The following is a 27,600-nucleotide window of genomic DNA, read 5'->3' as shown; positions in this document are numbered from 1 at the left end:
TGAATGTGAACAATGCAGTTCACAGCTTTTAACCTTCTAGTCATACAAGCAGTCTTCAATAATCTAACGGGCAATGAAATTGACAGTGGGAGAACCATTTCAAAAGTTTCCACCACTTTAAAGAGATTACCTTTACCTTCATCTCACAGATCTTTGCACTTGGCATGCTGACAGATTGTTTAAAGGGGTTAGGGACCTTCACTTTATTATGGGAGAACCTTAATTTTTAGATACTAAATAACTGTTTAAAGGGTTTCAAGGCTACAGATGGGATGAGCAACTAAACGACTCCCACCCCAGGAAAGACCCCTTACCTGAGTCCCTCCAGCCAAGCCCAAGACCCTCTGACCCCAACCTCCCATGAAGGACCCTTCTTGACACCCTGGAGGCATTTGTAGGGAGGATACTCATCCCCCTTGCCACTCCTTGACTGCAAGCTGCAGGAACCAATTTTTAAATACTTGCGCCAAATCACGCCCACGTGACCCCTGTCTTGTGGGGGGTGGGGTGGTGGGAGGCACACAGGCAACACTTGAATTATCTTCCAACCAGATAATGGCGTTCAAATGAATGCCGATGATCACTTTGCATGTTCCCACCAGCATGGGGTGGGAAACCTGGAGACTTGTGCCAGATCTGAGGACCGATGCGAATCCCAATTTTTGCTCGATGAAGGATTCAGTGTGCCAGCACAAATCCCAAGGTTAGAAGGCTGCCCCAGAGAATCCCGGACTTAGTCTCAAAATAGTATAATTCTGCCCAATGTCAGTCAGTAGCTGCTCTTTTGGGTGTGACTTTTCATTAACATTTTGTAATCTGATTAACGATCTTTACCCAGAATATTAGACATCTTTTGCTTTTCAAATGTGGACAGAAGTAGGGTGAGGTTCCATTATTTCCTACTTTTTATTTCTGATATCCATAATATGCAGTAAAGGTTTAATCAATGAAGAATATTTGTTTGCAAAACACATTATTCATCTGAACTGGACAACATTCCAAAGCATTTTTGAATCAAGATAGGCCACTTGAGCAGAACTATTTGGTTTAAATAGTTTAATTCAAAGAAAGAGTAAATAATTGCAATTATATAGCATCTTTACGATCTCGGAGCATCACAAAGCAGTTTACATCAAATGGGGTAATTATGAAATGTATTTCACTGTTCTTATGTAGGGAAACAGGAGACAATTTTCACATAACAAGCTCCTATAAACAGCAACGATATAATTGCCATTTTTTAGATACTTTGGTTGAGGAATAAAATTGGAGAGATCTCAGGAGAACACCCTGCTCTTCTTCAAGTCGCCTCATAGGAACTTTTACATCCATTTGAAAAGACAGTCAGGACCTCAGTTCAATGTCTCGTGGAAGACAGCTCTTCTGAAAGTGCAGCCCATCCACTGATCCATCAACCAGGATCATGTGTTCAAATTTCTGGAATGATGTTTATTCACTGAGTTAAGGTGGACACTGTATGGCCCGTCTTTAAAAGATCTCATTTGTGACATTTATTTTCCATGCATTGATCTTTTCCTAGCTTGGTGCAGCTAGGAAAGCAATCCTATAATACTGTCTTATATAAGTGGGTTGAGAGTCTAGCTTGCCTTCCATGAGAAAGTAGTTGGCCTCAGCATTCAACATGTTTGGCAGTACCCATTTCTATTTGTCACTAGCTGGTTGTTACCCCACAGCAACAAAGTAGAAAAATCACTTCCATGGGTTTGCAGAGGCATGAGTGCCACCTCATTTATATTATGGGCTGCTACCAGCGGTACAGCATTGATGTAATATTGCTCTCAGTTTTTCATGGATTTAGTTTGCATTGTTTATTGTTTTCTGACTTGACTATATAAGTTCTTGTTTTGTAGAAAGTTAATGAATGGTGAAATTAGCTTATTTTGCCTGATGCTAGAAAGCTGGACAATTCTCTGTATTAATAGTAATATACATTACAACCTAACCAATGTTGAAATATTTAATTTATCACTAAATAAAACTTTGTGTCATGTTATTTTGGCAATAATCTATATAAAGCCCAGATGCATTATTTTCAGCTAACATTATATCAAATTCGTACATTTATTTAATCAAACCTTTAGTTATTTTATGAGTGTGTCCACAGTGGTTTATAAGAACATAAGAACATAAGAACTAGGAGCAGGAGTAGGCCATCTGGCCCCTCGAGCCTGCTCCGCCATTCAATGAGATCATGGCTGATCTTTTGTGGACTCAGCTCCACTTTCCGGCCCGAACACCATAACCCTTAATCCCTTTATTCTTCAAAAAACTATCTATCTTTACCTTAAAAACATGTAATGAAGGAGCCTCAACTGCTTCACTGGGCAAGGAATTCCATCGATTCGCAACCCTTTGAGTGAAGAAGTTCCTCCTAAACTCAGTCCTAAATCTACTTCCCCTTATTTTGAGGCTATGTCCCCTAGTTCTGCTTTCACCCGCCAGTGGAAACAACCTGCCCGCATCTATCCTATCTATTCCCTTCATAATTTTAAATGTTTGTATAAGATCCCCTCCTCATCCTTCTAAATTCCAACGAGTACAGTCCCAGTCTACTCAACCTCTCCTCATAATCCAACCCCTTCAGCTCTGGGATTAACCTAGTGAATCTCCTCTGCACACCCTCCAGTGCCAGTTTCTGATTTATTGAAATGAATGGAAAGATAATTCAGCTGGTTCTTTAAGAAGCATCATAACCTTTCAGTCAGAGTTTCCTTTCTGTGGTCCACCTGGGCGATACTTGACAGTCAGATGGTAAAGAAATGAAATGAAAATCGCTCATTGTCACAAGTAGACTTCAAATGAAGTTACTGTGAAATGCCCCTGGTTGCTACATTCTGGCACCTGTTTGGTGAGGCTGGCCTGCCTTGGTCTGCTTTCAAAGCCAGCGATTTAGCCCTGTGCTAAACCAGCCCCTGTTGAAAACCTGATGAAACCCTACCCCGATAATTGGCCTGAGCTGCATTCAGGTTGTGAGTTTCTTACAACTGGTACATTTTTTTTTCTCTTTTATTTTGTTGCAGCTCATCATCAGATTCATCAAACAGTGACGATTCTTTGTCAGAGGGTGAACTTGCCAAGGTTTTGGAAGAAGTGGAAGAAAGGAAAAAGCTAGTAGCAATCCTAAGGAACAAAGCCTGGCGTATGAAAAGAAAACTTGTGACATTAAAGTAAGTGATTTGTCATTTCTGCATAATCTTTCAGGTGTTCTCTAATAATCTACCCTTTAAAGAATTTGAGATCCTACAATCCATGTTCATTTAAAAAATGCAAGGCAAGACAAAATCAGTTCCATCATTATGATCTCTAATTCAACTTTCTGTTTAACCAGACCATTGCATCAGGCTTACATTAACACTGCAATGAAGTTACTGTGAAAAGCCCCTAGTCGTCACATTCCAGTGCCTGTTCGGGTACACAGAGGGAGAATTCAGAATGTCCAATTCACCTAAAGCACGTCATTTGGGACTTGTGGGAAGAAGCCAGAGCACCTGGAGGATACCCACGCAGAACAGGGAGAACGTCCAGACTCCTCACTGACAGTGACCCAAGCCGAGAATCGAACCTGGGACCCTGGGGTTGTGAAGTAACAGTGCTCGGGTGGCATGGTAAAACAGTGGTCAGCACAGTTGCTTCACAGCTCCAGGGTCCCGGGTTCTATTCCCGGTTTGGGTCACTGTCTGTGCAGAGTCTGCAGGTTCTCCCCATGTCTGCGTGGGTTTCCTCCGGGTGCTCCGGTTTCCTCCCACAATCCAAAGGTGTGCAGGTTAGGTGGATTGGCCATGATAAATTGCCCTCAGTGTCCAAAAAGGTTAGGTGGGGTTACTGGGATATGGGGCTGGGGTGGAAGCATGGGCATGAGTGGGGTGCTCTTTCCAAAGAGCCGGTGCAGATCCGATGGGCTTAATGGCTTCCTTCTGCACTGTAAATTTCATGATTCTAACCACTGTGCTACCGTGCCACCCTTGATCAGTGTGTGCAAAATTCCTTTGCCTACTATTTTATACCAACTGCAAAATGAACCCTGTTTTTTTACAGGTTTGTGCATGAATTAAAATAACAGATTTGTATTTCATACAAACATGATTATTTTGTGTACTAATATTTGTGCAATGTGACAAAGATAATTTTCAAAAAAGTATTGTCACCCTGCTGAATGTGCAGGAACTATGATTTTATGGAGGAAGGGCTGAATTGTTTGTTTAATTGCCATGATCTCAAGTGATTTAACTTCTAGAATGCCAAATTCCAAGCGATCATGATAATTTAAACTACAGGAGAAAGGTTGCTGATTTTTTTGACACATCGACTCTGATTGACAAAGGATGTTGCCGTGAAGAAAGCAATGGGAAACTATAAGCTCCCTAGACATGTGGAAAATTCAAGAAAAGTACAAGGCTTAAACATTTTTTTATTGTGTACAGAGAATGGGTCCTTGGGTCCCGGGTGATTGGTATCTGGGCAGGATGTCACTTGGGTGGCCCACCTTGGCACTGCCAGGGTGCCCACGTGGCACTGCCAGGCTGATAAGGCACTGTCAGGGTGCCAGTCTCAGAGTGTCAAGGTGCCCAGATAGCATTTTGTCCGTGCCGGGGAATGAGCCCGGGGTGCCTTGCCTATATGAGGTAGGGTGCAGGGTGCTTGAGAGTACCCCAACAGGTGGGCATTGGGTGATCCAAGGGCCGCAATGGGGGGGTGGGGGAGGGGGTGGGTTGGGGGGTCGAGAGATCAGGGCAACATTTAAAAATGAATTTTGAAGGAGCTGGTTTAGCCAATTCGGGAAATTGACCAACTTGGCCTTCTCACCTTGTTTGGACAAATCTGGTTCAAAAGGTTATGGTGGGAAATCAAGAGAATCCCTGTAGAATGTCACCCTACCTATATATTTTGGCTTTATTTTTCCGTTCATAAGTACTCAATGCTCTCAATTACAATTTGACATTAATACTTCTCATTTGGATTGAATTTGATATAAAATTTGATAGCACGCTCAAAGGTATCATTGCACTGAAAGCTATTCTTGCTTGCTCAAAGCAATCAGAGACTCTCAAAGCTATCTGGCACACTCAAAGCTATCAAATACGCTCAGCAGCCTCCATTGAAAAATACAAGGTAATTACTTACTTAGATAATGGCTGGAACTTTCCAGCCCTTCACGCTGGTGGGATCTTCTGGTCCCATCGATAATGCAGCCCCGCTGTGGATTTCTCATCAGTGATGGTCGCATTCAACTGAAACCCATCGACAATGGTGGCCCATAAGATCCCATCGCCAGCAAATAGTGGGCTGCCTCTGCCACTGAGAAACACGCGGTGGGTTACATGGAAAATCTCATCCAATATGATTTATTCAATTTGTCATTTAGTCCAAATAAATTGTTCTGATATATAGGACATGCTTGAGAGCACCACCTGATCCCCATCAGTTAATTACTTTTAAACTCTGTCTCTAAAATCTCCAACCACCTACTCCACAAAACTACAGTTCTAAATTTGCCCCTCAACAATGCTTCACTCCCTCAAGTCTCCTTGCTCAACCCATCATTCCCTCCAGTCTCTGTGCTCTCAAACCCTCTTTCTCTCCACTCTCTGCACTCTTCCCCCTCACTCCCTCTAATTCCTGAGCCGGGGCCCTCCGGCCCAAGAGACCCTCAAGGACCCCCGCCAGGGTATCGAAGGCCATGGGACGTGGTAAGCAGCTGACTGCCTCCACCTCAAATGTGAATCCTGGGGTCACACCTAGACATTATGGTAGAGAAAGGAAGGCCAAGCACTTTGAGGATAAAACACAATAAACACCTTTGTACACAACTAGTATGATGGCTCTGTCACTTTCTTCTGCAATGCGCAGCGACCTCCGAACCCTTGGCCTTTCTCTCCAGACACAGCAGTATGTGGGGATTATGGGTGGTCAGTGGGGCAGATAGGCAGGGATAGGAGTTGCACCCAGAACGATCCAGGGGTTGGCATGCTGGTGCCCTGTGCGGTTGACCCTCTGGTTGCCCCCCTCCAGTATCTCCCCCCACTCTCCCATGGTGGCTCACCCCTCCGGAGGGTCCCCCATCCCCAACCAAGGATCTCCCACCCCCAGCCGAGGGTTCCCCATCCAGAGCCGAGGTTGCCCCACCCCCAATGGAGCACTGGGGTGGCAGACCCAGCACCTCCGGGCTCTTTGAGCCAAGATGGCTACTCACTTCCTCAGCTCCCCACAGAAATCCTTCCACCAGGTTCACATTTTTTAAAAGGAGTACTGATTAGTGCCAATGTGACGACTTGCTGGGAAGGCCGCTGAATGACGGGAGGCCGTTGTATATGTGGTGGCTCTCATTAATTGTAAGGAAATAGGGTCCAAGTGGTGATAATTGGTTTCTTGCCACACTACGGCGAGATAACGATTTTGCCTACAGGAGCAGGCCGGTTGATTTGCAAACTGTTTGGCACCTGTTGGTTTCTTGTTTTCGGCCTCTCCTGCTATTCACCGGCTGAATTTTGCTTGAGCTAGAGTGTAACAAGGCTGGAGAAACACGCCATAGTCTCATAAACGGAGATTCCACACCCAAATCTTCAGAGACTGGCTCAGAAAACATCACTTCCAGTTTCCAGCTTGTGGTGAAAATGTGATTCACACCGGATTATAACCTGTATATACATGTGCCTATATTGTAAGTGCAGTTGCACTACCTGTCCTCCAGGGGGAGTAGCTCTGGGAATGCTCGAGAGTTGTACGGGACTTCTCCCTTGGCTCCGCCCAGGACGCCTCCCCCGGGAGCTGCTGTATAAAGATCAGTGCCACAGGGTCAGCCGGCCAGTTCACCGAAAATTCAACGGTTAACAGGCTGGCTCTGTTGTAAGTATATTAAAACCGCTATTCTAATCCTACAAGCACGTGTCCGTAGAATTGTTGGTTCCAACAATTTAATATGCTTAGGAAACAATCGAAGAAATCATGGAAGCAGCACTCAAGCCCGGACGCCTAGAACTCGACCCACAGGATGCAGAGGCTAAGGAAATGTTTTCCCACTGGCTGACATGTTAGTCCTGCAAACAGAGACCTTTAGTTGGGGAGTGTGGGGGGAAGATGATGAGGGGTGGACAAAGAGAGTGGAAGGGAAGAAGGTGAAGGAAGGGGGAGGAGAGAGTGAGGAGGGAAGTGGATGGAAGGGGTGGGGAAGGAGGAGGAAGATGAAGGAGGGGTGGGAATGAGAGCAGTGGAAGAGGGGAGGGGTAGGGACGGTAGGGGCAAAGCAGGGATGCTGTAGAGGGGAAGGGGTGAGGGTGGAAAGAAGTGTGGGATGAAGGGAAGGGAAATGAGAGGTGTTTGGGGAGGGGAGTAAGAGGAGTTTGAGGAGGGGAATAAGGGAAGGAAGGGGAGAAAAGAGATGGAGAGTGAAAAGTTAGGTCAGGGTGTGGGGGGAGTGTGACCATACACACTGTATACACTATGCTGGGACTAAAGGATGTATTGGCTGTGTATATGGTCACATTTTGTTGTGATCACTGCAGGACAGCAATTGATGGCAATGATATAACACTATAATTTGCCATCACAAGTATAGTTGTGTGTGAAAATGATAACTAAATGGACAGTTCTGAATGTAAACTGCAAGTTCTGAATGCAACTGAGAGAAGATGATGTCAAATGAAAGTTGTTGAAAGCAAATAAAATCAAATTATATTAATAATTTCAGGTAGGGCAGGGTTGAATATTCCTACTATACTGAAATTGTAAAATCATCTTACAGGAGGTGCTCTCTTATTAATTCAGTTTTGACTTGCATTTATCAGGGAATCCCAAGCATTTATAGAGAAATTTGAAGGTGCCCTGGGGAAGGGAAAAGGCCGAAAGTTTTATGCCTACAAAGTGATGATGATGAAGGTTAGTATCTGACATTCATCTTATATGTTATTTTGTGTTCCTTGTGCATAGGTACTGACCTGTAGCATTTGAGCTCATGCCCTGCACCATTTGCCTACAAAGACCTGTAATAGATGTTGTTGTGTCCCATAATGGTGAATGTGGGTGCGACTCAGTGACCGCTTTGCAGTCGGCCAGGATCGGGGCGCGCTGGCTGTATAGCTCAGAGAAGAGGACAAAATTGAGAGTCCTGCCAGGCGTGAACCATTTTGCCATTCACCCATACGCACTGTATACACAATGCTGGGACTAAAAAAGGCTGATAGTGAGTTCTGGATCTCACCCAAATATAGCGGGAATGTCAATAACCCTCATCTACATTCAATCTCATAACAAGATTGAAGGTGAATGCAGCAGCCTCACGGGATTTACCCGACTCCCCAGAGGGAAGTCATGCAGGAATTGTTTGGTACTCCTTTTCAAAAACGTGAAGCTGGCGCAAGTGAGGAGGTGAAAGGGGGTGGGGTGGGGTGGGGGGGGAAACCCCTCAGGTTTCACTCTTTTTGACTGAGATTTCCAGTCCCACTTGTACGGATAGTGACCTCATCGGTTCTCCTCACTCTTCCTGATCTCTCGTGTTCTAGTGCTACAGCTAGGTGTGTCCCCAGGATGCACACCAGAGGTGGAGGCAGCCTGATACCTCCAAGCCCCGTGGCCCCGGCTGACTTACTGGTGTCACCGGCATCGCCGTGCCACAATGTTTAGCCCGCTGTCCTTGAGATGAGCCGGTGTCAGGAGGGGAGATTAAGAAGAACTGGAGACCACTGTAGTCTCCTTGGTGGCAGGCATTGGATTGGGCTCCAGCGCTTCCTCCTCTCTGACGGTGCCCATAGAGCCCTGGGAGACTCCATGGAACAGAGGTGCAGCTGGAGTGAGCTCCAGCTTCCGCTGAGTCATCAAGCGCTGCCAGTTCTGGAGTTCCCCATTGTCTGCATCATGGTGTCGAGGTCCTCAGCGTTGCTCCTTTGTGACTGGGCCATGCTCTGCAGTGCCCCTGGCAATGTCCACTTACAACTGGGACACGTCCCTCACTGACAGGAGCTGTTCGTCGCTGGGGCGGGGGGTTGGGGGGGGGGGGGGGGGGGGGGGGTGCGGGTGGGGGGGGGGGACAAAAAGGGGGCAATTCTGTACTGACTGTATAGATGATTGTTGGGATGTATGTTTCCCGGGGTGTTTATTGGCTGTAACCTGCTTTGATACATACTTATAATAAAATATATTTAAACAAAAAATAAAACCTGCCTCCACCTGATGTGCATCAGCAACTATGTGGTGCTCACCAGATAGGGAATCACAGCATCAAAAAGCCTTGTGAGCTTGGCACTCCCAAAGCGAGGAGTAGGTCTGTGTGCTGCTATTCTTGTGTGCGGTCAGGGAGTGAGTGATGAGGGAGTGCTTAAAAGTAGTTCCCCCTTATTAGCGGCGAGATGCTGAGGCAGGAGTGGAATGAATCAGAGAGCGAGGGAGCCAATAATATCGAGAATCTCGTGGGGGCTCATTGTTGGCACTCAGTACCGTTGAATATGGGCCGCGATCTTGCCAATGCAGCCATTGGGAAACACCCACCAAATACGCCCAATGTTTTTCCATTGAATCGCGCCCTGTATGTTCCGAGCTTTTTGAAACCTTTTGCCAGGCCTGGATCTAGCTTCCTTCAACAATACAAGAAAACGGAAATCAGAATTGGCTAGGGGAAGAAGCTTCACTTGGACAAGAGTTACCTCAATTCCTGAAGACTCCAGAAGTATCTTTCCAGCTATCAACTTCACAATCTTTCATAATTCCGGGCACAATTAGTAAATTAGGAGCTAGAAAAATTAGCTTGTTTAAAGGATAGACACTTGTAATAATGATGAAATAAATGATTGTTAACTTTTGGTGAATTTTGTTCTGAAAAGTAAAAATGTTTGATCACATGGACTTCAGACTTCATTTCAACTCATCTTGGTTGATGAGCTGAAAGTATGTATTCAGTTTTATGGGTGTAATATACAGAATGCAAGTAACAGCAGGAACCCAGAAATCATGGCCAGGATTTTCCTGCTCCCCCTCCACCCACCAAGGTACATTTTCTGGTGGCAGACGTGGATCACCATTGGCGCCGATGGGATCTTCTGGGTCCCAGATGTCCATGGTGTTTTGCGTGGCTTGCCAATCCCACCATGAGGGATCACCATTGGCGGGGCCAGAAGATCCTCCATCAGGCAGGACTGGAAAATCCCACTCATCGTAGCAAAGCATATTGCGGTAACAAAGCAGTTTATCACCATGCTGCCAATTCTAACGAGAAACGTTTTCACCGGCTAGAAGAGTCAATTACTAGGGGACATAGGTTTAAGGTCTGAAGGGAAAAGTTTTGAGGAGATGTGAGAGGGAAGTTTTTTACACAGAGGGTAAAACTCACTGGAACTCACTGGAGGTGGTGGAAGCAGGTACGAAAGTAATGTTTAAGGGGTGTCTTGACAAATACATGAATAGGATGGGAATAGAGGGATACAGGCCCCAGAAGTGTAAAAGAACATAAGAACATAAGAACTAGGAGCAGGAGTAGGCCATCTGGCCCCTCGAGCCTGCTCCGCCATTCAATGAGATCATGGCTGATCTTTTGTGGACTCAGCTCCACTTTCCGGCCCGAACACCATAACCCTTAATCCCTTTATTCTTCAAAAAACTATCTATCTTTACCTTAAAAACATGTAATGAAGGAGCCTCAACTGCTTCACTGGGCAAGGAATTCCATAGGTTTTAGGTTAGATGGGTAGCATGGCCGGCGCAGGCTTGGAGGGCCGAAGGACCTGTTCCTGTGCTGTACTTATCTTTGTTCTTTGAGAAATAGAATAAAGTAATTAAAGAAATATATAGCATGGTAAATCAGCTCTGAATTCAGAATGATTTTATAAACATCATAAACATCATAAACTAAATTTGTAATTTTACTGATGTTTAATTTTTTTAGAGGTTTATGTCTATTTGCATGAAATAGAAAAAAAAATCCTTAGTTCTTTGAAGAGAAGAGGAGGGCCTAAAATGACATCTGCTCAGGGATATTTTAGTTCTTAAAGTGTATCTATTTAAACTTTGTTTTCGGACAATGAAAGGCCAGCCATCATTTGCACCTTTCTTTAATATTTCAGAAATGGATAAAATTTAAAAGGGACTTTGAAAATTTTAAGACTTCCTGCATACCTTGGGAGATGAAAATAAAGGAAATCGAGAGTAAGTATGTGTCAATAAATGAATATATTGGAATCAAAATTCAGCTGTGTAACCTCCAACCCAAAAGTTATAATCCTGAAACAAAAAGTTACATCCTTAAAAAATAGGAAGGAGCAGTGCTCTGAAAGCTAGTGTTTGAAACAAACATGTTGGATTTTAACCTGATGTTGTAAGACTTCTTACTGTGCTCACCCCAGTCCAACGCCGGCATCACCACATCTTAAAAAATACGGAATATGAAGCAGATTTTCACAACAGTTGGAAATATTGTCTGCTGCTGACTGAAAGGAGTCTGACACATAAAAGTTCACAAGTGCGTTCACCTTTACACCACTGACAAATCCTTCCTCATCTTGCTCTGTGGCTGCAGTCTCAGTGAGGATATCCTTAATGATGAGGAGGTAGCTAACCCATTGATCTTTGCTGAGGTTCAGGTCGAAGAACTGCCACCTGAGTGGGTGGATGGAGCCTCTTGCTGAGGACCCTCTCACCCTCCTTCATTTTCCTGTTCTACCAGCTTCGCCTGCTCTGTTTCACCTCTGCTCATTTTCCCTGTCAAGCTGTTGTCCAGTGAGGATATAAACTATTGGACCCATGTCTGACAGCAAGTGGTTTATGCAAAAAACCTTGAATTCAGGCCAAAATTCCACATCATATGTCACACCACTCACTGCAGACTTCAACAACTTTAAACAAAGCTGGGAACCAACAAGCGAATCTACAAGTGTAGCAAGAGCCAGCAGAAATTAATCAACCCCTAACAGGAATGTAGCTGATAATTCCTTGAAATAGTACATGTGCTATTGGCCCTTACTGCTGTGCGAGGTTAAGGGCATGATTTTCCAGCTCTGCCTGACACTGGGGTCATCTGGTCTGCAGAAAGTCAGTGAACCTTTGGCTGCGACACTGAATCTCCTGCAGCAGATCCTGCCACATAATGGATGGAAAATCCTGGTCTAAGAGAGGATTTTAACTAGAATGTCGAGCTCCAAAATGACAGTGATGCCATCTGTTAGGATAACAGACCAGAGCCCAACATTTGTTAGGATACCGAACGAGAACCCCAAACGATTTTTAAAATTTGTAAAACTGTGAGGAAAGGATACTTCACCCTAGGAGTGATGACTCTGACCAATAGATATATTTTATGTGAAAACAAACTTTAATTTAAACACAGATTCTAACACATAAACATCAAAGGAAATAGCAGCCGGAATTCTCTTCTCCCACTGGCAGCTCACCTGTGCCCATGGGTTTCCTGATGGCGTGGGGTGGCTTCAAAAGGAAATCCCATTGACAAGCAGTGGGAAGAGAGTGTCCTGCTGCCAGAAAATGGTACATCATCGAGAAATATGCACTGGGGGACCAAAGAATCCTGTCCAACTTTACAATTATGAACTAAACGGTTCTGAGACACATGAAAAAACTTAAACTTAATATATATATACCTACTACTAACTGCAATTAAGCAACCTGATACAGTTGAAATATGCTACTTATAAATGAAGTTAACAAACAGATCACTTGCTTAGTTGTGTAGAAACCTTTGGAGAGAAAGACCCTTCAGGAACAGAACCAGTACACATCTGCTCAACCTAGCAGCATGTGAAAAACTGCTGTTCAACTTAAAATCTTTCTGTCTTGACAGACTCAAATCCTATGGTAAACTGCAAAATTACAGACAGACCTGGCTTCTCCCATTAATTACAGCATCTGCATTCCACTAAAATGTCACATGGCCCGCTTAGATAGGACTAAATACAATTCATCATAAATATATCTACTCTCCAGGGCATCTTCAGAAATCATAACGATATCCCATTAGTCCTCTATATGTAAACAAGTAAATGGTTAGAATCAATCATGACATCACCGTTATGAATTCTTAATTACAGCTTTAGTAGACTCATAGTCTGGATACCTTAACCTAGGGTCTTTAATAATATTACTGCAACAATATAAAATATGATATATACCAATTTCTACATTCATCACACATCAAATTATGCCAATTAATGGCAGAATCTGACTACTGTGCATTCTTATGTTAAATGCTCCCTATATCTGTATTAATGCTTTCACCAAAGTGATATTCAATTGTTACAGAAGTGTGTGCACTGTTCAAATGATATTGGAGGCAAAAGGCACTAAAGTAATTGTCCCCATGGAGCTAAACATCACAGCACAGAGCTTTCATTAACATATACACTGCAGGATATAAAAATAATTGACACCTGTAAATTATGGAAGAGTCAATAAATGCTATATTGTAAGTTCTTTCTTACTTAATTCAAGTACTTTTGTTTCCCCATCATTTCCATTTCTGACCTAAATTGGTAATTTCTCAATCCTAAAGTTTTCATCCATGTTTTCAAATTGCCGTATGGTTTCACCGCTCTCTATTTCTAATCTCCTCCAGACCTCCAACCCAGTGAGATCTCTGCTCTTCTCATGTGCATCCCCAGTTTTCATTGCTCTGCCATTGGTGACCCTGTCCTCAGTTTCCTAGGTTCTAAGCTTTGCAGATCCTTCCCTTCACATTCCAACAGTGTGAAATGGGTTCTAATTTATTTTCTAGTGATAAAACGCAAATGTGCAGCATAATCCAATTCTGCTACTTTGGTAATTAAAAGTAAAGTGCTTTAAAAATCCTGCAGTAAATATATTACTGAAAGTTCTGTGCTGTGAAATTTGGCTTTTTAAATATAGTGTCCATTTATTTTGGTGCTGTTTGCCTCCAAAATGGCACCCACAGTGCACACACACTTCTGTCGCTGGCCATGCTGGGCACCATTTTGATGAAGGCATTAGCACATAGGATTCAAAGAGTCAGCTGATTCTGCCATTAATCAGCAAGATCTGATGGCAGCGCTACCATTTTGGAGCTTGATATTCCAACCAACATCCTCTTTTAAACTCGTACGTAGGACAAACCAATAGCATGGTAGGCGACAAAAGACAACGAGGCTTCAAAAACGTTGAGTGTCCATGAAGTGAAGCACACTAGCTGAATTTTATAATGAGCAAGAGGCTCGGAGGTGGGAAAGTTGAAAAAATGGTATGGGGAGGCATTGTGGGCTTGCCACTGACGTACCATTTTAATATGATGATGGGCCCAGTGGCAGCCACTTGTTTGGTTGCATCCATAAAAATGTAGTCTCGGGTCCTGCTAGTTTCCAAAGCCCCTCACTCCCACTTCCAACAACAATGGTGGGACCCATTGTCCAACAAACTGAATGAGGCTACTTTATAAATGCCAAATCCTAAAATTGGAATAGTATGAGATAGTCTAGTCTCCTTCCCTAGAAATGTATTAATTTGGTTCTAATTATTTGAATACACATTCATGAAAAAGAATCAACCATCATGAGATGGGGGACAAACAATATATTGCCCAAAGTTCAGGCAGAACAACTATCAGAATAGTAAAAGCTATTCTTATTCCTTCCATTTATCCTCTGAATTAAATTAATCTTGGAGGAATGAGGCAGGATTGGGGTCTATGCGTTGATTCTCTTCAAGTTTAATTTTAACAACCTGCAAATCATAACAGGGACCAAAATCTTGCTCTTGATAAAATCCCAACAGTGCAGAAGAAGACCATTCAGCCCATCATGTCTGCACCCACCCTCTGAAAGAGCACCCCACCTAGGCCCACACCCTACAAACCCCTAACCCCACCTAACCTTTGGACACAATGGAGCAATTTATCATGGCCAATCCACCTAATATAAACATCTTTGGACTGTGGGAGGAAACCGGAGCACCCAGAGGAAACCCATGCAGGCACAGGAAGAACATACAAGTTCCACCCAGACAGTCGGCCAAAGCTGGAATTGAACCTGTGTCTCTGGCTCTATGATTTTTAAACTTTTTTAAATATTCATTTACGAGATGTGGACATCACTTGTTAGACGCATTTATTGCCAATCCCTAGTTGCCTTTCAGAAGCTGGCATTACCTGGCACATGGGGCAGCAGGGTAGCATGGTGGTTAGCATAAATGCTTCACAGCTCCAGGGTCCCAGGTTCGATTCCCGGCTGGGTCACTGACTGTGTGGAGTCTGCACGTCCTCCCCCTGTGTGCGTGGGTTTCCTCCGGGTGCTCCGGTTTCCTCCCACAGTCCAAAGATGTGCGGGTTAGGTGGATTGGCCATGCTAAATTGCCCGTAGTGTCCTAGTAAAAAAGTAAGGTTAAGGGGGGAGGGGGGAGAGGGGGGGGGAGGGGGGAGAGGGGGGGGAGGGGGGGGAGGGGGGGAGGGGGAAGGGGAGGGCGGGGGTTGTTGGGTTACGGGTATAGGGTGGATACGTGGGTTTGGGTAGGGTGATCATGGCTCGGCACAACATTGAGGGCCGAAGGGCCTGTTCTGTGCTGTACTGTTCTATGTTCTATGTTCTATGGTGGTGAGCTGCATTCTTGAACAGCTGCAGTCCTTGAGGTGTAGGTACACCCACTGTGCTGTTAGGGAGGGAGTTCCAGGAGGGGCTGGTTTTGCAGACTGGGCTAATTAGCTGGCTTTTAAAGCAGACCAAGGCAGGCCAGCAGCACGGTTCAATTCCCGTATCAGCCTCCCCGAACAGGCGCCGGAATGTGGCGACTGGGGGCTTTTCACAGTAACTTCATTTGAAGCCTACTTGTGACAACAAGCGATTGTCATTTCATTTTTTCATGTTGCCCCAGTGACAGTGAAGGAATGGCAATATATTTCCAAGTCAGGTTGGTGAGTGACTTGGAGGGGAACCTTCAGGTGGTGAGGTTCCCAGGTATCTGCTGCTCTTCTCCTTCTTCATGGTAGTGGTCGTGGGTTTGGAAGGTGTTGTATAAGGAACCTTGATGAGTTACTGCAGTGCATCTTGTCGATAATTCACACGACTGTCACTTGAGCAATCAAGTAGGCTGCTTTATCCTGGATGGTGTCGAGCTTCTTGAGTGTTGTTGGAGCTGCAGTCATCCAGTAAAGTGGAGAGTATTCCATTACTCTCCTGACTTGTGCTTTGTAGATGTTGGACAGGCTTTGTCCTTGAGGTGTAGGTACACACACTGTGCTGTACCTACACCTTAGGAGGTGAGTTACCTGCTGCAGGGTTCCTAGCCTTTGACCTATCCTGGTAGCCACAGTATTAATATGGCTAGTCCAGTTCTGTTTCTTGTCAATTGTAACCCCCAGGCTGTTGATAGTGGGGATTCAGCGGTTATAATACCATTTAATGTCAAGGGGCAATGGTTCGATCCTCTCTTGTAGGAGATGGTCATTACCTGGCACTTGTGTGGTGCAAATATAACTTGCCACTTGTCAGGCCAAGTCTGGATATTGCCCAGGTTTTGCGCATTTGGACATGGACTGCTTCATTATCTGAGGAGTCGCAAATGGTGCTGAACATTGTGCAGTCATCCGCAAACATCCCCACTTTTGACCTTATGATGGAAGAGAGATCTTCAGTGAAGCAGCTGAAGATGGTTGGGCTTAGGACACTCTCTTGAGGAACCCTTGCAGTGATGTCCTGGAGCTGAGATGATTGACCTTCAACCTCCACCTTCATCTTCCTTTGTGCCAGGTATGACTCCAACCAAAGAACAAAGAACAGTACAGCACAGGAACAGGCCCTTCGGCCCTCCAAACCAGTACCAGTCATGATACCAACCTTTGTCAAAACCCTCAGCACTTCCTCGTGCCATATCCCTCTATACCCATCCAATCCATTTGTTTGTCAAGATGCCTTTTGAAAACCGTTAATGTATCTGCTTCCACAACCTCCCCTGGCAACGCGTTCCAGGCACTCACCACCCTCTGCATAAAAAACCTGCCTCGAACATCGCCTCTAAACTTTACCCATGGACCTTAAACCTATGCCCCCTGGTGACTGACTCCTCCACCCTGGGAAAGAGTCTCTGCCCATCCACTCTATCCATGCCCCTCATAATCTTGGAGACTTCTATGAGGTCACCCTCGAACTCTCGTCTTACTAATGAAAACAGTCTGAGTCTATTCAGCCTCTCTTCATAGCTAACACCCTCCAGACCAGGCAATATCCTAGTAACCTCCTCTGCACCCTCTCCAAAGCCACCACATCCTTCTGGTAGTGTGGCGACCAGAATTGTGCGCAATATTCCAAGTGCGGCCTTACCAAGGTTCCATACAACTGTCGCATGACTTGCCAGTTTTTATACTCGGTGCCTCGTCCAATGAAGGCAAGTATTCTGTATGCTTTCTTGACTACCTTGTCCACCTTTGTTACCACCTTCAAAGATCTGTGGACCCGCATGCCCAGACCTCTCTGACTTTCTATATTCCTCAGAGTTTTGCCATTTTGAGTATATATCCCCTCCATGTTAGACCTACCAAAATGCATTACCTCACATTTATCCGGATTAAACTCCAGTTGCCATTTCTCTGCCCAAGTCTCCAACCTATCTATGTCTTGCTCTATCCTCTGACAATTCTGAACACTACCATCTGCCACTCCACCAACCTTACTGTCATCCGCGAACCAGCAGAGAGTTTTCCCCCTGATTCCCATTGATTGCGGTTTAGCTAGAGATCCTTAATGCCATACTTGGTCAAATGCTGTCTTGATGTTAAGGGCAGTCACTATCACCTTGCCTCTGGCATTCAGCTCTTTTGTCCATGTTTGACCCAAGGCTGATAATGAGGCCAGAGCCGAGTGACCCGCTGTTCCCCATGCTCCCTGTATGATTGTGCATGTTCACATCCCAAGCCCTTTTCAGCTGCTTCATCAATGAGTTACCCTCCAATATAAGGTCAGAAGTGGGGATGTTCACTGATGATGACAGTGCTCAGTTCCAATCATATCACCCCCAATAATAAAGCAGTCTGTGTTTATATGCAATAAAACCAGAACAACATTCAGGCTTGCGTTGATAGTGGTAAGCAACATTCATGCTACACAAATGCCAAGCAATGACCATGGACAACAAGGGAGAATGGAACTTTTCCCCTCCTTGACATCCAGCCATATTATTAGTGCCAAATTCCCCACCATCTGTTTTCTGGCAGTCACCACTGACCAGAAACTTAACTGGATCAGTCAGATCAGAGGTTGGAAATTCTGTAGTGGCTATCTCATTTTCAACTTCCAAAACTTGTCTACCATCAACAAGGCACATGTCAGGAGTATGATGGAATACTTCCCACTCCGCCAGGATGAGTGCAGCTCCAACAACACTTATGAGGTTTCACATCATCCAGGACAAGGCGAGTCATTTGATTGACATCCCATCCACCACCTTAAACAGGCACTACAAATGCACAGTGGCAGCAGTGTGTACCATCTACGAGATGCACTGCAGCAACTCAACAGAGTTTCTTTGCAGCACCTTCCAAACATTGACGTTTACCATCCAGAAGAACATGGATAGCTGGTGCATGGAAACAGCCACCTGCTAGTTTCCCTTCAAGTCACACACCATCTGTCATTGGATCAAAATTCAGAATACCCTCCCCAGAGGTACCATGCATTTATGCAGACTATATGAACTTCAGTGGTTCAAAAAGGCAGCTAACAATAACCTTATCAAGGTTAATTAGCGATGGCAATAATTGCTAGTCTTTTCATCACATAAATGAATAGTATTGGGGGAAATGTATTGAGGTGGATAGAAAACTGGTTGGCAGCGAGGAAACAAAGAGTAGGGATTAATGGGTCCTTTTCAAATTGGCAGGCAGTAAATAGTGGGGTACCACAGGGAACGGTGCTGGGACCCCAGCTATTCACAATATATATTAATGATTTGGATGAGGGAACACAATGTAACATCTCAAAGTTTGCAGATGATATCAAGTTAGGTGGAAGGGTGAATTGTGACAAGGATGCGGGGATGCTACATCATGATCTGGACAGGTGGGCGAGTAGGCAAATCAATGGCAGGTGCAGTATAATTTGGATAAGTGTGAGGTTTATTCACTTTGGTAGCAAAATCAGGAAGGCAGATTACTACTTGAATGGTTGCAAATTGGGAGAGGGGAGTGTGCAGACTGTCATATGAGGAGAGATTAACTAGGTTGGGATTGTTCTCGCAGGAGTTCAGAAGAATGAGGAGGGATCTCATAGAGACTTATAAAATTCTAACAGGACTGGACAGGGTCGATGCAGGGAAGATTTTACCAATGATGTGTGTGTTCAGAACCAGGGGTCACAGCCTGAGGATTAGGGTAAACCATTTTGGATAGAGATAACGAGACATTTCTTCACACAAAGAGTGGTGAGCCTGTGGAATTATATTGCCACAGGAAGTAGTTGTTGCTAAAACTTTGAATATATTCAAGAGACGGCTGGATATAGCATTTGGGGAAAATAGGATCAAAGGCTATGGGGAGAAAGCAGGATTAGGCTATTGATTTGGATGATCAGCCATGATCGTGATGAATGGTGGAGCAGGCTTGAAGGGCCAAAAGGCCTCCTCCTGCTCTTGATTCACCTTCTGCTGTGCAAGCCTAAAATCTTCTTTCACTGGAAATATATTCCTTACTTCTCACTCAAACTAGACCAGAAAAGGCACAACCTTAATGTCATCCTTAATCCTGAGCTGAGCCTCTCACCCCATATTTGGGGCGGCAAAGTAGCACAGTGGTTAACACTGCTGCCTTACAGCACCAGGCACCCGGGTTTGATTCCAATCTCAGGTGACTGTCTGTGTGGAGTTTGCACATTCTCCCCTTGTCTGTGTGTGTTTCCTCCTGGTGCTCCGGTTTCCTCCCATGGTCCAAAGATGTGCATGTTAGGTGGATTGGCCATGCTAAATTGCCCATTAGAGTTGAGTTGTAGGAGGGCAGCACGGTGGCCTAGTGGTTAGCACAGCTGCCTCACGGCGCTGAGGTCCCAGGTTCGATCCCGGCTCTGGGTCACTGTCCGTGTGGAGTTTGAACATTCTCCCCGTGTCTGCGTGGGTTTCGCCCCCACAACCCAAAGATGTGCACAGTAGGTGGATTGGCCACACTAAATTGCCCCTTAATTGGAAAAAATAATTGGGTACTCTAAATTTATTAAAAAAAAAGAATAAAAAAAAAGAGTTGAGTTGTAGGAATAGGGCGGGGGATTGTGCCTGAGTAGGGTGGTCTTTCCAAGGGTCGGTGCAGACTCAATGGGCCGAATGGTCTCCATCTGCACTGTAGGGATTCTATGATTCTAAAATATATCTATTACAAGAGTGGGTGGAATTTATCTAATTGTCGGGGTGTCAGGCCTGACTGAAAACCCGACTGTATCTCATGCGTTTTCAGACCATGTTGTCTGGCACTCTGACAAAAAAATCCTAGGCATGGTTTATGCTGCCAGTCTGGTGGGGCGGGGCCTGATAGAGGCTGGAAGGCCAGCACCACAGAGATTGGTGCGCCATCTTGAAAGGCAGCCCTAATCAGAAGAGAGTTAAAACTTCCCCAAGCACTCCCCCAACCCTACCACAAAGGTATCAGGGAATCTTCCTCTACCCCACTGTGTAATCATTGGGGGCTTCCCCCTACCCCCGCATGATCAAAAACCACCGCAGCAGTATCGCCAGCAAACCCCCCCCCCCCCCCCCCCCCCCATATCACTGCAAGTTCCTCCGCACATCAATTCCTGCTCCCCTCACCTCAGTGCCCAGTATTTTCTCAATGGCTGCACCCCCTCAATGGCTGCTCCACCGTTACTGCCATGTCCTCAGCAATCTCTCCCCGCCACCATAATTGGGCTTCCCAGAGGGCCCCCCCCGCACTGTCCCTCACCATAGGCTGACAGTGGGCAGTGCCAACCTCTGCCTGGGGCAGTGCCAACCTGTGCCTGGGATATACTTACCTTTGCACCCCCGGGAGAATTCCTCAACTAATTCACACCTTTATACCTGTGATGTATTTCGCCAACGTAATGTCACACTTAAGTGAAATCATGTGGTGGGGGCTCATTAATAATATTAACATTTATTTAAATTTATTACAATGAGGTTCTTGCCTTTTGTGTGCGGAGCCTCATTATGATATCGGTGAGGATGTGGAAAATTGTGAAACAAGATCGGAATCACCTTTCCTGATTTCCCAATTTTCCACCTCAGTCGCTGTTTTCACTGACAGCTAACATGGGCTCATAATTCTGCCCAGTGTCTAATTCCACCTTTGTAACATTAGCTACCTCTTCTGTAGCTCAGCCCCACTGCCAATGAAGTCCTCATATCAGTAATCATCCCTCAACAACTCAACGTATCATAAGTGTTCATACCCTACCTCAAGATCTACAATAAATGACCAGTTTATCAGCCGAATTCGCGACGTCGATATTTCCGTCCTCACTTGGTCCCACCAATGCACTTCTGCCTTAACTGATATTCCTATCTCTCAGTGTATTTGTTTCAAAATCCACCTCCTTACACCCTCAACCAACTCATAACCTCCAGTTTTTCCAAACTATTTATTTTCTATATCTCTTTTACTGTCTTAGCAGTGATCACTGCACTCTGGAAACTTTTTCAAAAACCCATCTGACACACTTTGTCTCCGCCAATCAAAAATGATCTCCTCAAAACCTATAGCTTTAATCATGTCTTTGGTCACCACCCTAATTCAAATCTTGATATACCTGCTCAATGATTCTTTCCCCTTTCCTTTTTCTGTGAAGTGGACTGGGACAATTTATTCGGCTAAAGATACTAAATAAAAGCAATTTGTTGAATATTTAAAGTTATTCAGTCACTGAGAAACTTAATTATCAGTAAACAAATTGAATGGGAGAGTGAAATTGTGCATATTTAACCTGCATGTTTTCAGAAAGAAATTTTGAACTATATGAAGTTGATAGAAATGTTTCTTTTATCGCAGGTCACTTTGGTTCTTCCGTAGCTTCATATTTCATTTTTCTACGGTGGCTCTATGGGATGAATCTGGTTCTTTTTAGTTTAACTTTTGGCTTGGTTGTCATTCCAGAGGTAAGTCTTGAGTTCTTGATTACACTTCTAGCAGGATTAGCTCAGTTGGCTGGATCAACGACCTCCACCGGACCACATGGATGGGTTGCCACTGGACCCCTGAACTCCCTCCCCCCTGAGAACGCATCGCCCCCTCTGTTTTGTTATGTTCTTGACGTTGCATAAGCTGCTTCCTTGATGTGCACTCTGACAAAGGAAGGTTCAGACTTGCAGATAGCTTTAACATGTTTATTAAACTGTTAACAATTCTCCTACTTGGATTTGACTCTCCTGTTAATACAGCTACTCAGACTGACGAACCAGTCTGCTACAATCCAGGTGGTGGGTGTGATGTGTTTCAAATCAACCCTGTGTACTCACTGAGTGTCTCCACTGGAAAGAGGAAGATCATGTGTGCTGTGTCATTTTATATGGGTTGGTGTAATACCCCCCTGTGGTAATGTCACCTCTGTGTGTATCGTGAAAGCCCATTGGTTGTGTCCTATCTTACTGACTTATTGGTTGAATGTCTGTGTGTCATGTCTCTGGTGCTCCCTTCAGTGTCTAGCTAGTCTACGTGTATTTACATTAACCCCTTGTGTATTTACAGTGATGCATATCACCACACCCTCCAAGCACCGTTTCATGCCCCGGCCCACCAATGTCCAGCAGTGCCACACATGCCGAACCACTCCATACCCCCACCCCCATACCCTCCCATATTCCCCAGTCCCCCTTCTTCCCATCACCCCATCCCCCTCATCTCCCCATTCCCCCTTTACTCCCCCCCCCCCCGCATGCACACCGTCTATGCCCCACCGAAACCCACACGATGAACGATACGTGTGGCTCACGATGCCCCCTCAGTGAAGTTGGCCCACAACAGACAGGAGAGGAGCCAGATGGGCGGCGAGATGCTGGACATCAGCGTCCTCACCCCCTACGAGGAACGGGCCCTGGAGATCACGGGGTGGCAGAAGACAGATCTGTCACCGACGTTGAGGTTGGCTTTTAGTGCAAAGGTGAAGATTCACCGGCCCTCACCCAGATGACCTGTCACACGTGAGTTGTTAATGTCATAAAAAATGATCCATCCCTTCCACTGACCACATGTCCATTCTCTCGCAGGATCTCCATCCAATGGTGCTAGCCCATACGGGCTGGTCCCCCCACCACCTCTCACGAGAGCACCTCGAAGGGGAGCTCCAAGGACACCACCGTAATCATGGCACAGCTGTCACCCCACCCTCCATAAGCGCAGAGACACACACCTCGGTGGGCGACAGTAATGGACAGGTTTCTGGGGAAAATTCCGAAGAACTCCACACAGTTGCTGATGCCATCAGGTGGAGGCAGAACAGCCAGGCGGGACAGCAATCGGAGGTCTGTTGGATTCAAAGACCCAGCTGGGTCCCAGTTAGATGCTGAGCCAGGTTTACCCAGAGCTGATGCAGACACGAGGGAGCGTCATAGAGATTCAGCGGGATATGTCAGCGATGCTCAAGCAGGTCCATAGCTGATTGGAGGAGTCCCAGAGGCTACGGGTGCAAGAAATGGCACCGACAATGTGTGGAACTGCTAGGTGGTGACCACAGTGGAGAGCCTGGTGCATGATGTTGGCAGCATGGGTGGTGGTGTCCAAGGTGTAGCACAGTCAGTGACGGCCATGTCTGAGCACCTCGACAGCATGCCCCAGTCGCTGGGGGACACCTTGATGAGGCGCTGCGGGGCATGTCCCAGTCTCAGGTGGGCATTGCCAAGGCCCTCCAGAGCACGTCCCAGTCGATGGGGTAGATCCCCCAGTCTCAGGTTTGCATAACTGAGGCGCTGTGGAGCTTGTCCCAGGCACAGTTGGCAATTGTTGGCGTGCTCTAGACTAGAGCATGTGGCAGTCATTTAGGCGCATCGCTGAGGGCATCGACTCAGTGCTGCCGACATTGGGGAGCGCCAGGGCTCGCAGACCCAGATGATGCAGGGGCACCGGAGCTAGGTCCAGCTGCCCCTCCATGCCGAGGTGAACTCCAGGGCCCTATGGTCACTGACTGGGTAGTGGGGACATGGGTGCCAACTCCAAACCACCCTACAGAATGGTTTGCGCTAGCTCCCCTGATACCAGTCTCCCTGACAACGGCGTGTCTTGGAGTCAGAACCCAGAACAGGGTGGTGAGGCAAGACATGTGCCGCTTGCAAGTGAGCAGGGGCCCTCTGGCCCCAGGACCCCCTGAGGATGCCTGCCAGGGCATCAAAAACCATGGGACGCGGGAGGTAGCAGGATGCCTCCACCTCTTATGTGCATTCTCCGGGCACATATAGGCCCAGCAGTAGAGCACAGAAGGCTAAGCAGGTCACGGATCACTGAGAGGGCACTGGGGGGGAGGGGGGAGGAGATAAGGAGGTGAGGGTGCACTGGGAGGGTAGGGGTGGGGGGGAGGGGTTGATTGAATGGGGCGGCACCATCTGGGGATTGGGGCTGACTGGACCTGGCCCCACATAGAGCCGACCATCGCCTCCCACCCCCCCCTGGCCCCACATAGAGCCGACCATCTCCCCCCCCCCCCCCCCCCCCCCCCTCCCCCCCGTTCCGTCAGCCAACTCAGTCCCATGCCCCTGGACACACCACCCCGTCCAACAATATCCACAGCACCCCGAAAGCTGACCACCACCCCCCCCCCACACAACAACCTGGTCCCCCCCCGCCCCCAAACCAGCCCCATGCCCCCAGCCATGCCACCCCATCCAGACCTCCCCCAAACCCCCCACACCTGAGCCCCCCCCCACGGACCTGGCGCCCCCATGCCCCTGAGCCAGCCCCACCCTGTCTGTACCCCTCCAATCCCTCACCGACCCTGCTGCAAGCAGCCCACCCAGCAACCACCCCCGATCCAACCCGACCTGGCCCCATGCCTCTGCCTGCACCCCTATCTGATGTCCGAATCCTCTGCCGCTGAGGTCGGAATACTCCACCCCCGGCTGTCTGGATTCACCCCATGTCCAAATCCACCATTCTGACATCCAAACCCCCACCCCCACATCCCATTCACTGACCTTAGAATCTTACCTTCTCCTTTTAAATGGAACCTTTGAACTAACCTGCTTTATGGCATCTAGTAAAATAGGGGTGTGTCCTCCTTCAATCTGCTCCTTTTGCACTTCCACATTGGCGCTTCACCTGGCCTGAACAAAAGAAAACAAAACAAAGAAAATTACAGCACAGGAACAAGCCCTTTGGCCCTCCAAGCCTGTGCCGACCATGCTGCCCGTCTAAACTAAAATCTTCTACACTTCCGGGGTCCATATTCTTCTATTCCCATCCTATTCATGTATTTGTCAAGGCGCCCCTTAAACGTCACTATTGTCCCTGCTTCCACCACCTCCTCCGGCAGCGAGTTCCAGGCACCCACTACCCTCTGTGTATAAAACCTGCCTCGTAAATCTCCTCTAAACCTTGCCCCTCGCACCTTAAACCTATGCCCCCTAGTAATTGACCCCTCTACCCTGGGGAAAAACCTCTGACTGTCCACTCTGTCTATGCCCCTCATAATTTTGTAGACCTCTATCAGGTCGCACATCAACCTCCGTCTTTCCAGTGAGAACAAACCGAGTTTATTCAACCTCTCCTCATAGCTAATGCCCTCCATAGCAGGCAGCATCCTGGTAAATCTCTTCTGCACCCTCTCCAAAGGCTCCACATCCTTCTGGTAGTGTGGCGACCAGAATTGAACTGTACTCATACTCCAAGTGTGGCCTAACTAAGATTCTATACAGCTGCAAATGACTTGCCAATTTTTATACTCAGTGCCCCGGCCAATGAAGACAAGCATGCCGTATGCCTTCTTGACTACCTTCTCCACCTGTGTTGCCACTTTCAGTGACCTGTGGACCTGTACACCTAGATCTCTTGACTGTCAATACTCTTGAGGGTTCCACCATTCACTGTATATTCCCTACCTGTATTAGACCTTCCAAAATGCATTATCTCACATTTGTCTGGATTAAACTCCATCTGCCATCTCTCCGCCCATGTCTCCAAACGATCTAAATCCTACTGTATCCTCTGATAGTCCTCATCACTATCTGCAATTCCACCAACCTTTGTGTCATCCGCAAACTTACTAATCAGACCAGTTACATTTTCCTCCAAATCATTTATATATACTATGAACAGCACTGAAATGAAATGAAAATCAATTATTGTCACGAGTAGGCTTCAATGAAGTTACTGTGAAAAGCCCCTAGTCGCCACATTCCGGCGCCTGTTCGGGGGGGCTGTTACGGGAATCGAACCGTGCTGCTGGCCTGCCTTGGTCTGCTTTCAAAGCCAGCGATTTAGCCCAGTGTCCTAAACAGCCCCTGTGAAACACCACTAGTCACAGATCTCCAATCAGAAACGCACCCTACCATTGCTACTCTCTGCCTTCTATGACCTAGCCAGTTCTGTATCCATCTTGCCAGCTCACCTCTGATTCCGTGTGACTTCACCTTTTGTACCCGTCTGCCATGAGGGACCTTGTCAAAGGCCTTAGTGAAGTCCATATAGAGAACATCCACTGCCCTACCTGCATCAATCATCTTTGTGACCTCCTCGAAAAACTCTATCAAGTTAGTGAGACATGACCTCCACTTCACAAAACTGTGCTGCCTCTCGCTAATACCCGTGCTGCCTCTCGTTAATACGTCCACTTGCTTCCAAATGGGAGTAGATCCTGTCTCGGGGGGGGGGGGGGGGGGGGGGGGGGGAGAGGCGATGGTCGGCTCTATGTGGGGCCAGGTTTCACACCTATTCATTTCCAACCTTGCCCATTTCCTGTGGCTCCACACATGGATTCCCTCCCCTGTTCTTCAGTAGGCCAACCCTTAACTGGATACCCTCTTGCCTTTTATGTACGAGTAAAAAGCCTTAGGATTTTCCTTAACTCTATTTGCCAATGACGTTTCGTGACACATTTTAGCCCTCCTGACTCCTTGCTTAAGTTCCTTCCTACTTTCCTTATATTCCACGCAGGCTTTGTCTGTTCCCAGCCTTCTAGTCCTGACAAATGCCTCCTTTTTCTTTTTGCAATATCTCTCATAGAATCATAGAATTTACAGTGCAGAAGGAGGCCATTTGGTCCATCGAGTCTGCACTGACTCTTGGAAAGAGCACCCTACCCAAGGTCAACACCTCCACCCTATCGCCATAACCCCACCCAACACTAAGGGCAATTTTGGACACTAAGGGCAATTTATCATGGCCAATCCACCTAACCTGCACATCTTCGGACTGTGGGAGGAAACCGGAGCACCCGGAGGAAACCCACGCACACATGGGGAGGATGTGCAGACTCCGCACAGACAGTGACCCAAGCCAGAATCGACCCTGGGACCCTGGAGCTGTGAAGCATTTGTGCTATCCACAATGCTACTGTGCTGCCCTTTTTTTTTCTCTTTCAGGCAAGAGAAATTTATTGTTGTTTCTATTTTACATTTTTAAGTAACAAATTCATTACAAATCAAACCTTCATCTGCAGCATTGAGACTAGCACATTCACCCTAGGACCACTCTCGTTATCCAAGTTTCCTGAA

At 46.4% G+C, this 27,600-nt stretch overlaps 1 protein-coding gene across 1 annotated transcript in view; it reads left to right on the top strand.

Annotated features, from left to right (window-relative positions):
• Nucleotides 1-27,600, top strand: part of LOC119969907 (transmembrane channel-like protein 2-A) — a 144,983-nt gene that overhangs the window by 9,367 nt on the left and 108,016 nt on the right. The window contains exons 5-8 of the mRNA XM_038803883.1: nt 3,042-3,188; nt 7,803-7,893; nt 11,067-11,148; nt 21,953-22,059. Of these exons, the coding sequence (XP_038659811.1) occupies nt 3,042-3,188; nt 7,803-7,893; nt 11,067-11,148; nt 21,953-22,059 (427 nt within the window). The remainder of the gene's footprint in view (nt 1-3,041; nt 3,189-7,802; nt 7,894-11,066; nt 11,149-21,952; nt 22,060-27,600) is intronic.

The sequence above is a fragment of the Scyliorhinus canicula genome, chromosome 8 (genome assembly GCF_902713615.1).
Source record: "Scyliorhinus canicula chromosome 8, sScyCan1.1, whole genome shotgun sequence".
In the NCBI taxonomy this organism is placed as follows: domain Eukaryota; kingdom Metazoa; phylum Chordata; class Chondrichthyes; order Carcharhiniformes; family Scyliorhinidae; genus Scyliorhinus; species Scyliorhinus canicula.
This window is presented reverse-complemented; position numbering and strand designations above follow the sequence as displayed.